Source organism: Zea mays, chromosome 3 (genome assembly GCF_902167145.1).
Source record: "Zea mays cultivar B73 chromosome 3, Zm-B73-REFERENCE-NAM-5.0, whole genome shotgun sequence".
NCBI classification, from domain to species: domain Eukaryota; kingdom Viridiplantae; phylum Streptophyta; class Magnoliopsida; order Poales; family Poaceae; genus Zea; species Zea mays.
In genome coordinates this window covers 221,477,714-221,488,967 of record NC_050098.1, presented here as the reverse complement: position 1 = coordinate 221,488,967, position 11,254 = coordinate 221,477,714, and the positions used below count along the sequence as shown (strand labels likewise).

General features: G+C 47.2%; 1 protein-coding gene across 1 annotated transcript; it reads right to left on the bottom strand.

Moving 5' to 3' along the window:
- Positions 1-2,110: 2,110 nt before the first annotated feature.
- Positions 2,111-5,104, bottom strand: LOC100501396 (fibroin heavy chain). Its single transcript, XM_008677081.3, has 3 exons — positions 4,757-5,104; positions 4,150-4,607; positions 2,111-4,038 (listed from the first exon to the last, which is right to left on the bottom strand). The coding sequence occupies exons 1-3, from the start codon at positions 5,098-5,100 to the stop codon at positions 2,369-2,371; spliced, it is 2,472 nt and encodes an 823-aa protein (XP_008675303.2). The 5' UTR covers positions 5,101-5,104; the 3' UTR covers positions 2,111-2,368.
- Positions 5,105-11,254: the final 6,150 nt, after the last annotated feature.

Genomic DNA, 11,254 nt, shown 5'->3' with positions numbered 1-11,254 from the left:
TCGATAGAGTGAGGCTGACAGCAGCCAAGTCCAGCCTCGGGCGCCATAGGAAACTCCGCCTCGCCCCACCCCAGGGCTCGGACTCGGGCTCGGCCCCGAAAGACGACGAACTCCGCCTCGCCCGACCCTAGGGCTCGGACTCGGGCTCGGCCCCGGAAGACGACGAACTCCGCCTCGCCCGACCCCAGGGCTCGGACTCGGCCTTGGCCTCGAACGATAGTCTCCGCCTCGCCCGACTCGGGGCTCAGACTCGACCTCGACCTCGGAGGAGCATCCACCTCGCCCGACCTAGGGCTCAGACCGACCATGTCGTAAGAAGGGCCATCATTACCCTACCCCTAGCTAGCTCAGGCTGCGAGGAACAAGACTGACGTCCCATCAGGCTCGCCCCGGTAAACAAATAATAATGATGGCGCCCCGCGTGCTCCGTGACGACGGCGGCTCTCAGCCCCTTACGGAAGCAAGGAGACGTCAGCAAGGACTCGACAGCCCCGACAGCTGTCCTTCCTCAAGGCTCCAGCGCTCCTCCGACGGCCACGACATCACATGAACAGGGTGTCAAGACCTCTCCGGCTGCCACGACGGCATGCACTTAGGGCGCTAGCTCCTCTCTGCTAGACACGTTAGCACATTGCTACACCCCCACTGTACACCTGGGCCCTCTCCTTACGCCTATAAAAGGAAGGACCAGGGCTCTCTTACGAAAAGGTTGGCCGCGCGGGAGGACGGGACGACGCGTAGAGTCCCTCGCTCTCCCCCGCGCGGACGCTTGTAACCCCCTACTGCAAGCGCACCCGACCTGGGCGCAGGACAACACGAAGGCCGCGGGTTTTCCCCTTTTGCCTGCCTCCCTCCTCTCTTCTTCCCCCTTCGTGCTCCGTCTCGCGCCGACCCATCTGGGCTGGGACACACGGCGACAATTTACTCGTCGGTCCAGGGACCCCTCGGGGTCGAAACGCCGACAAATTGGTTGGTGCATGCAACTTAATATGGTATCAGAGCCAGAGGTTTCGAGTTCGAATCCTGGTTAGCACAATTAAATAAAATAATTGTTGCTCGCTCCTATATTTCACGTCAGAGACCCAAAAGAGGCTCGACGTGAGGGGGAGTGTTAGAATATAATATAAATGAATTGCACACCTCCTCCTATCAGCTTAAGCTTTTGCGTTGAATCGGTTGGTGCATGCAACTTAATACCTGCTAGCTGACGCAGGGGCAGTCGAGATCATGGTATAGTGGTCTTTAAGGCCTAACTAGTTGGTTGCCCGTGTGTTGCGACAGCTTATAACAATACCCACGTAAACTATTCACCAAAAAAATCTCAAGATTTTTTTATTGATTGTCTCTGCTTTCCGCATAATATTTTTTTATTTAACTAACTGTTGTTGTTGTTTACTCCATCCAATATGTCTTGGTACAACACGACCAATATGCGCTGGCCCTGCCTGACTATATTATATATTTTTTATTTTACAAAAAAAACATATACACATATATACAATTTATATTCAATGTTAAAACACCTGAGTATGATATTCTACTGGTTAGAAAGCTTCATTCACCCCATGTTTGGTTGCTGCTCTCCAGTGCTCCAGCCTCACGCTGGCCTGGCCCGCGAGCGAAGCTCGTTTTTCACATCCCCACGCATGCAGGCTGTGAGGCCGCTGAACGGTAAAAATCAGACTAAGTTGGACGCGTGCGTGCAGGCTCGCAGATGGAGGTACAGGCAACCAAACACACACTTGCGCGCGGTCAAAGCACGCCGCGAGTCTGGATATGGTTGTACGGGTAACCAAACACGCTGTCAGTGTCTCCCGCCCTTCTTACATTAGGGTGTGGTTCGAATCCGATCATTTCTCTAGACATATATAACCCCTTGTTGATATTCGGTGTCTGATTCTGATGTCTTTTTCTTCTCTTTACTTGCTCCAAATCAGGAACTCAAATTTAAATTTTGTAGTATGCTAGATTACCTAGTAGTGCACTTAGTTGCTTTACACACAAGGCTTAAAGATAGTCTGCCTGAGATTTTCGAGGTGGTGCGTTTGGGGTGATTGAAGAGGGTGGACATTCAAGAAAACAATACAAGAAGAAAACAATAATATCAAGATGAAGCCGTAAAATAAATGTCATGTTTATCATGAGAATAAGCCTCAGCTATTCTGGTTTACATGGCAATGTTAAGTAAGCAAAAATGAAATACATAAGGTTATCTTTGTATTGTCCAGTCAAGGGGAATCAATGTATATTGCCTCCACACTATTGACTGGTGCGTGGTAATAAAACAACACGCGATAACAAAAAGGGCAGGAATAAATTCCTTGGGACGGATCATATCGATCTTACGGTGGTGAGTGGTCATCATCCTCTATAACTCCTTGCTCGCTGAACCATATCCAAAATCTGAGCCACCCCCCGATGATTTACTCCCTCCAGAAGCACCTGCAGCAGCACTGCCACTTCCTCCTACACTTCCTCCGGCGCCGCCACCAAATTTGACGCCTCCGAAGACACCAGCACCTATGTTAGCTCCAATACCACCGTCGGCGCCACCGGATCCTCCACCAGAAACGCCTGCATCGGCACCGGTTCCAGTATAGACGTTGCCACTTCCTCCTGCATTTCCTCCTACGCCACCACCAACTTTGGCACCTCCGGAGACACCAGCACCCACGGTAGCACTGGTACCTGCACTGGCGCCACCGGATCCTCCACCTGAAACACTTGTACCTGCATCAGCTCCAGTATATGCATTTCCACTCCCTCCCGCTTTTCCTCCAATGTTGCCGTCAACTTTGGCGCCTCCGGAGACACCAGCATCGACGCCACCGGATCCTCCACCGGAAACACCCGCATCGGCACCGGTTCCTGTATACGCCTTGCCACTTCCTCCCGCGTTTCCTCCAACGCCACCACCAACTTTAGCGCCTCCCGAGACACCAGCACCTACGGTAGCGCCAGCGCCAGCATCGGCGCCACCGGAGGATCCTCCACTAGAAACGCCGGCACCAGTTCCGGTATAGGCATTGCCACTCCCTCCCACACTTCCTCCGACGCCACCACCAACTTTGGCGTCTTTGGAGACACCAGCACCCACGGTAGCACCGGTACCCGCATCGGCGCCAGCAGATCCTCCGCTCGAAACACTTGTACCTGCATCAGCTCCGGTATATGCCTTGCCACTTCCTCCCACGTTTCCTCCGACGCCACCACCAACTTTAGCGTCTCCTGAGACACCAGCACCTACGGTAGCGCTAGTGCCAGCATTGCCACTCCCTCCCACACTTCCTCCAGCGCCACCACCAACTTTGGCGTCTTTGGAGACAACAGCATCAGCTCCGGTATATGCCTTCCCACTCTCTCCTGCCTTTCCTCCAACACCAGCATCGACACCAGCTTCAGCGTTGCCACTCCCGCCAGCCTTTCCTGCAACGCCACCGCCAATCGTGAAACTCTTGGAGATGCCTACACCAGCACCGGTACCAGCGCTAGCATCTGCTCCAGCATCACCACCAGCTTTAGCACCCCCCGAAATATCAGCCTTAGCATCACTTCCACCTGCCTTATTACCCTTAGCAACAGTATAGACACCGGCATCAGCACCAGCTCCAGCTCCAGCTCCAGCATTGACGTCAGCACCCCCACCAACAGATCCTCCTACATCAGAGCCAACCTTTGCACCTCCAGACGCACCACCTCCTATCTTTGCGCCTCCAGATACACCACCTCCTATCTTTGCGCCTCCAGAAACGCTCGCATCGCCACCAGCTCCAGCACCGGCATCGATTTTGCCACCAGAAGCAGTTGCATCAGCATCGGTTTTGCCACCTGCATATCCTCCGGCGTCGCCACCAGCGCTGACACCGCCGCTCTTGCCTTTTTTAGCTTCTCCTTCAGCCCCAGCAACGGCTTCGCCTTCGGCTTTGTCTAGAGCTTGAGCTTCAGCGACAGCTTCAGCTTCAACTTTAGCCAGAGCTCGGCTCTCCATGTCAGTATGGACTTTGACATCGACACCAACTACTACCCGACCAGACACGCCTACAATGCAAGCAAGAATATCATGTTACATTCCATCATGTGTTAAAAAAGCCATAAACCTCAAAGTGATAATTGACGAAAAAGGCGGTATCAATGGAGCATTATCATTACTCATTGCCATCTCAGCCATCGATGACATGCTGATGGCTATGTTTCCTGCGACATTGCAGAGGTCGTGCGCCACGCCCTTGAGCATCTCATGCTTCATCTTCTGTGCCATGGCAACGTCGCTGGAGATGGCCTTGCAGCGTTCGGCGGCCTTCTTAAGGATCTCCTGCTGGAACCTGAGCGCCGCCACGATGTCGGCGGCCGCGACGCTGGCGTGCTGCTGGCTGACGACGAACATCTGGTCCGCGACCTCTCCGGCCATGGCCCTCATGAACTCCGCCGACTTGATCAACAGCACCAGCTTCAGGTGGATCGCGATTTTCGCGCTGGAGGCGATGGTCTCGATGTGTTTCACCATGCGCTTCGTCATCTCTTGCTTGGCCCTGATCAAGAGTGCAGCCTCACCAGCCGCCTTCTTAAACTCTGGATCATACGGGCCTGTTTTCTTCTCATTCTTCACCCTGATTAAATTTAAACCCCGGGAAAAGAAATGAAAAGAAAAAAAAGATTAGTTACTTCGTCATATCTGGATGAAGCATAGCAGGTCAAGGTATGAACAATCTACATGACAATAATATAGGGATTGATGGGATTTTTTTGGTGTACATACCGGCCTCCGTAGTCCAGCTCCGGCTCGGCTGGTGGCTTGCCCATCCTGAAATGGGACATCGCCGGCGTCGTCCTCCATGCTGCGATGAGCAACATTAGGAGAACTATGGCACTGTTAGAAAACTTCGCCATTGCTGATCTTTCTAACTCCCCTCTCCGCTCTACTGACTCAAGGACGTGATCGCTGTTGAATACGATCCATCCCGCGCTTGCATTTATATAGGAGGGACTGCCCTCTTGTGTTTGGTTCCCTGCGAGCAAGATGGGCCGATGGAGTGGTTTGGGGACGAGAACATTGCCCGGAGCAAAACGAGAGTGGTCTTGCGCGCACTGCGGAGAAGCCATGCCATGCCATGCATCAGTTCATCTCCCTTCTTTATGAATGGACGATAAAAACTGAAGCTGCAGTTTGCTATTTTTTCCGTAGAATGTTCCTTTTCCCCACGCAGCATGCAAGAAAGCGAAAGCAAAAGGATTGGTAACGGCCGTACAATTCTCGACTGTGTATGGGCCACGCAGCATGCAGTCTCGTCACTGAGATGACCGGTGATTCGGTGACTTGTAGATCGGTTTTTAAGCTCAGGGTAAGTTTATAGATGGTTAAATATGTCGTGCCTGTCGGACTGACTCGAAACACGACTTATTTAATAGTGTCGAGCCGGGTTTGGCATGAGAGTTATGTCGTGGTTGGTCCGCTGCCTTGGCCCACAGTGCCGGCCTGGTCCGACGAGATTATATATTTTTTATTTTATAAAACACAATATATATATATATATATAGATTTTATATTTACTATTTACAACAAACACACTAGAGTTCTACTGGTTAAACTCCTTCATATAGCGTTTTTCAGACTGGGACTAGGAAGTCGTGAGTTCAAAACCCCTAGCCTTTAGACCTAACGAGCCCGGGTCAGGCCGGACCGCCCGTTTGGACAATTATAGGCAAGGTTCTGTAAGGTCCCGAGCCGAATGGACACATGTCGTGCTCGAAGCGACCCCAGTTGAGCAGCGCGAGAAGCATGTAACATGTGTGTACTGTTTGGAATGTTTACACTTGGCTTATATAGAATTTCAGTTGATTTCAAATAAATCTCAAAAACCCATGTAGCAAAGGAATGATGGAACTATTAGTCATACACTACTAGTGTAAATGAGTAGACTATAATTCCATATATAAGCGGTACGTGGAGGTGAGAAGGTAAGTGGTGAGTCCACACACGTGCGCTCACCTTGTCTGGACGAAGGGCACGACCACATAAGTGTGCGCGAATGTTTCGTCGAAATCCGATCCATTGCCTTGTAAGGACGACAGGACCTGACCTCCTTTAAGAGTCCCTATCGATCACAATAAGTGGAAGCGCATCTTTATCAAATCACGATGAGATTGTAACGCTTTTCGTCACTAAGTCGTTATCAGTTTAGACATGGGGCAACCTTATAAGTAGAACACTTAAATATGCACCAACTATCTCCTAGCACATTAATTACTGCCCCTTAAATATAGTATAGTGTCAACATTCTAGAACACACACTCCTGCTCAGTAGAGTGGTCGAGATACTCTAGGTTGGAAGACAAAATAACAATGCATAGGGGTTAACCATGTTGTACATCTATAACTACACCGTTTACAGTGAGTTCTTCCCTAAAAAACATTTAGTTTCAGCGTACTGGCAAAACCAGCTACTAAAAAACTTTATCACATTTTTTGATTGTTACAAAATTAGATATTTTTAGTTACAATTTAGTCTAGAAAAGTAATACTAAAAGTTGGCGATAAGAGAAATGTGCACTTGTGAATATAAATAACATGATGAACATGAACGTATTAGAGAGACACGATTTGAAGCCACCGAAAAGAAGAAGCATACCCAATAGTAGACGTCGTATCACTTTGATAGAGTCGTTCCACTCGATGCAGTAGGTCACCGTGTCGGGAAAGAAGACAGAGCTCAACACCAGGAAGAAGAGAAGGAAGTTTGCAGTCATATCGCCGACACTCCAAAAAGCATTATTACCGTCCTTCACCCGAGCTAGTGAAAAGTTGGACGATAGTGGATTCGGAGGCCTACTCTCCTAGTACTGCTTGTGCACGTAAGAACTAAGAACATTGTGCTTGGCTAACATCTGAAACCCAAGGAAGTGAGTTAAGAGCATATAACAGGATATGATAGAGCTTTATATAGATGAGTTATTAGGAGACCTGAGCAGCCACGAGAGATCAGATGACGGGAGAATTAAGGATGTGTTTGATTTGAGGTTAAAGTAGGATGAGGCGGAGGCGACACTGTCTCCTCATTTTTTTTGAATCACGCCGTCACCAAAAATTACTTCGATATTCACATCACCATGTGTGACTCTCATTCAAACATTATATAAAATGTGGGCGCCCTCTTCCACCCCTTGTACGTTCAACCAAACACCCTAAGGCCTAGTTTGAGTACTATAGTATTGACCCAATCCACGTGTATTGAGGTGGATTGGGATGTAACTTAAACTAATTTATATCGTAATCCACCTCAACATATATGGATTAAGGTCAATACTAGAATATCCAAACAAAGACTAAAAAGATGTAGGAGATCAGAAGTCAAACTTCTTACGTTACGTTTTAAAACTTGTGCTTCGCCTCGCCATATGCCATGCCTCGCTCGGTAGTGGCGGGCGGCATATATGTGTAGGGGTGGAAACGAGCCGAGCCGGGCTCGGCTCGCTGAGGCTCGCTCATGTAACGAGCTGAGCTCGGCTTGGCTCGCCCATCCCCGAGCTCGAAAAAGCGGCTCGGCTCGGCTCGCTCCTGGCTCGCGAGCCGGCTCGCCAAGCCAACGAGCCTAGGCATAAAATTAAATCTGCTCTCTAAATTACAATATAAAATCTTAAAAATATTTTAAATAACATATTTTAAATTAGTAAAATAGATATATCACCACTAGTACAATTTGGCTCTATACAAGCGGTAGGATTTTTACATCACAGGCGGTTCGGTTAGAAAACCGCCTGTGATGTCCCAGGCGGTTTAGTACGCCTGTGATGTAATAGTATCACAAGCGGTTTTTGTTTAGGACCGCCTGTGATGCTCTATCCTTTTCACAAGCGGACCCTAAGACAAAACCGCCTGTGATTGTAAAATTATGAAAATACAATTTAAATATGAAAATAATTTTAATTTTTAACAGAAATATGCAAATACAATTTAAATGAATTAATATTTAATTTTTAACAATAATATGCAAATACAATTTAAATGAATTATAATAGCACACATAGATAACTAGAGAGATTTTAAATTAATTGGCAACCACAATTCATAGTCGATCATACATGATAACAAATACAATTTGATTCATACAATTTTTCATGAACTACCATTTTTCCGCATGTATGGCTTTAAGTTCTTATCAATTTTCTTTTCCACACGCTTGATTCTCTCTGGACCGTTAAAGACGAACATCTCTTCATACTTATTGTATTCCTCATCTTGGTCTCCCACATTCTCAACTCCAACAATTTTTTGCTTTCCAGAAATAACTACATGCATCTTCTCATCTGCTGGATCGAGTACATAGAACACTTGTGCAACACATTCGGCGAGAACCCACGGGTCATCTTTATATCCTACTTTCTTTAAGTCTACCAGTGTGAGTCCGTAGTTATCCACTATCACCCCCACGGGATGTTGTACCCATTGGCACTTAAACAAGGGTATTTTCATGCTTGGGCCATAATCAAGTTCCCATATTTCCTCTATGAATCCAAAATATGTGGTCTTCTGTCCATGTAGGTCAAAAGCATCGATACGAACACCGCTATTTTGTGCAACACTTTTCATGTCTTTTGATTTAGTGTAGAATGTGTACCCATTGATGTCATATGCTTGCCATGATGTCACAAAACACGATGGCCCAGAAGCCAAATTCTTCATTGTTTTCTCATCCGAAGAGTCTCCGAATGGGATGTTTTTGTCCATTAACCATTCGCTGAAACGATGTTTGTGCTCCCTCATGATCCAGTCCTCTGTGCGGTTCTGATTTTCTTTACGAAGCTCATTCAGGTGTTCCTCTATGTAAGGCTCGGCTATCGTGAGATGTTGTAGTACACTACCATGAGCACAATGTACTAGCTTGTAATCCTCAACGCGAAAAGTTTTCTTGCCCATTCTCCCTCTCCCACATAGTTTACCCTCATGTTTAGGTACAGGCACACCTATCATTGTTCCGTCACTGATGTAATCTATACAGCTCTCAATCACTTCTTCTGTAGTGTATCCCTCCATGATTGAACCCTCTGGGTGAGCGCGATTTCGCACATAACCTTTTAATACTCCCAGGTATCGCTCCAACTGAAACATATGATGTAAATATAGTGGCCCTAATATTTTTATCTGATCCACGAGATGTATGATTAGGTGTACTTGCATATCAAAAAATGATGGAGGAAAACACATTTCAAGCTTGCACATAGTCTCGATGATGTATGCCTTTAGATAGTCCAAGTCTTCTAAAGCTATTACTTTTTGTGAAACCGCATTGAAAAAGTAACACAAGCGTGTGATGACAACTTTGACATGCTCTGTTTTGAGGGCTCTTACCGCAATTGGGAGGAACACCGTCATCATCACATGACAGTCATGAGAGTTGTAGCCAAATAGAGACAAGTCCTTCATCCTGACTAGTCTGCTGATATTGGATGAGAAACCTGTGGGCACTTTGACCCCACGCAAACATTTGCAAATCTTTGTTCTCTCCTCAACTGACAAGTTGTAGCTAGCTGGGGGGAGGTAAGGCTTCCCTTTGCCACTATCCACTGGATGAAGTTCCGGTCTGATTTGAAGATCTACTAGATCATTGCGTGATTTAAGTCCGTCTTTTGTCTTACTCGGCATGCCCAACAAGGTTCCAATGATGCTGTCAAAAACATTTTTTGTTACATGCATCAAATCAATGCTGTGGCAAATTTCCATATCCTTCCAGTATGGGAGGTACTTGAAAAATATTGATTGCTTCTTGAAAGTTGTGTAAGTTGAAGGGTCAGTTCTCTTTCTCTTTTCTCCTTTGTTTTTTCCCTTTCCGAATACAACATGAATGTTCTTTACAATTTCAAAAACAAGTTTCCCACTATAAGGCTTTGGTGCACCTTCACTTTCCAGTTGATTGTTAAATTCCTCTTTCATCTTTCGGTACTTATGCTGCTTCATCAAGAACCGTCTGTGTCCCATGAACACCAACTTCTTGGATGATTTAAGGTACATGGAAGTAGTTCCATCGACGCACACTACACAACCATTCTTTCCCATGCCCAGATCTCCTTACTCAAGCCGACATATTGGAAAAATATTTTGGAATTGAGTATGATAGCGACCAGTCAAGGGGTTGTTGATGTTTAGTCCTAAACAACACGATATGAGTATCGTAGGTTTCACTCTTAGAGATAATGTATTTTGTATGAACCTCTTAGAGAGTGTCAAGTCAATGAACTATCTTCGAGTACTATTGGGAAGTGTATCTCTTTGATGTATTTTTTTTTCTAGTGATATCGATGGTGCCGAGTAGCACCAAATTTGGACTTGTGTCCATATCTATAGATGCTAGTAGTTGAGCACTAGCTCCTACAATCTTAAGTGTGTAGACCCCAAGAAGAGATTAAGTCCTGTAGTCTACCACCTCCCGTTATTTGTGGGCTTCACCGATGGCTGGAAACATTTGGTGATAGCAAACGACCTTCGGGTTGAAGACGTCTGCGAGCTTGTTAAGGGGCCAGACGATGGTGAGCCGGTGTACTATGTCCGGATGTGTGGTCACAAAATTAAAAGCTGCCCCAGCTGCATGTGTGTGCTTCTCTTCTCTTAGGTGGGTCGCTAAGTGATCTTAGTAGCCGACATAAGAGAAGAGAAGTGCACAGATGAAGCCGGGGCGGCTTTAAATTTTGTGACCACACATCCGGACAGAGTACACCGGCTCACCATCGTCTGGCCCCTTAACAAGCTCGCAGACGTCCCCAGCCTGAAGGTCGTTTGATGTCACCAAATGTTTCCCGCCCTCGGTGAAGCCCACAAATAACGGGAGGTGGTAGTCCACAGGGCTTAATATCTTCTTGGGGTCCTACAGGGCTTAATCTCTTCTTGGGGTCCTTCAGCATGGCTGTGATGTTATAATGCTGAAGTACCCCAAGAAGAGATTAAGCCCTGTAGTCTACTACCTCCCGTTATTTGTGGGCTTCACCGATGGCTGGAAACATTTGGTGATAGCAAACGACCTTCGGGCTGAAGACGTCTGCGAGCTTGTTAAGAGGCCAGACGATGTTGAGCCGGTGTACTATGTCCCGATGTGTGGTCACAAAATTAAAAGCTGCCCCGGCTGCATGTGTGTGCTTCTCTTCTCTTAGGTGGGTCGCTAAGTGATCTTAGTAGCCGACATAAGAGAAGAGAAGCGCACAGATGAAGCCGGGGCGGCTTTAAATTTTGTGACCACACATCCGGACAGAGTACACCGGCTCACCATCG

Excerpts from the sequence above, each read along its gene's own strand:
- LOC100501396 (XM_008677081.3), bottom strand. The coding sequence starts at position 5,100 with ATGGCTTCTCCGCAGTGCGCGCAAGACCACTCTCGTTTTGCTCCGGGC. Across the intron at positions 4,608-4,756 it reads GAGCTGGACTACGGAGGCCG|GGTGAAGAATGAGAAGAAAA; the intron begins GTATGTACACCA and ends AAATTTAATCAG. Across the intron at positions 4,039-4,149 it reads GATGGCTGAGATGGCAATGA|GCGTGTCTGGTCGGGTAGTA; the intron begins GTAATGATAATG and ends CTTGCATTGTAG.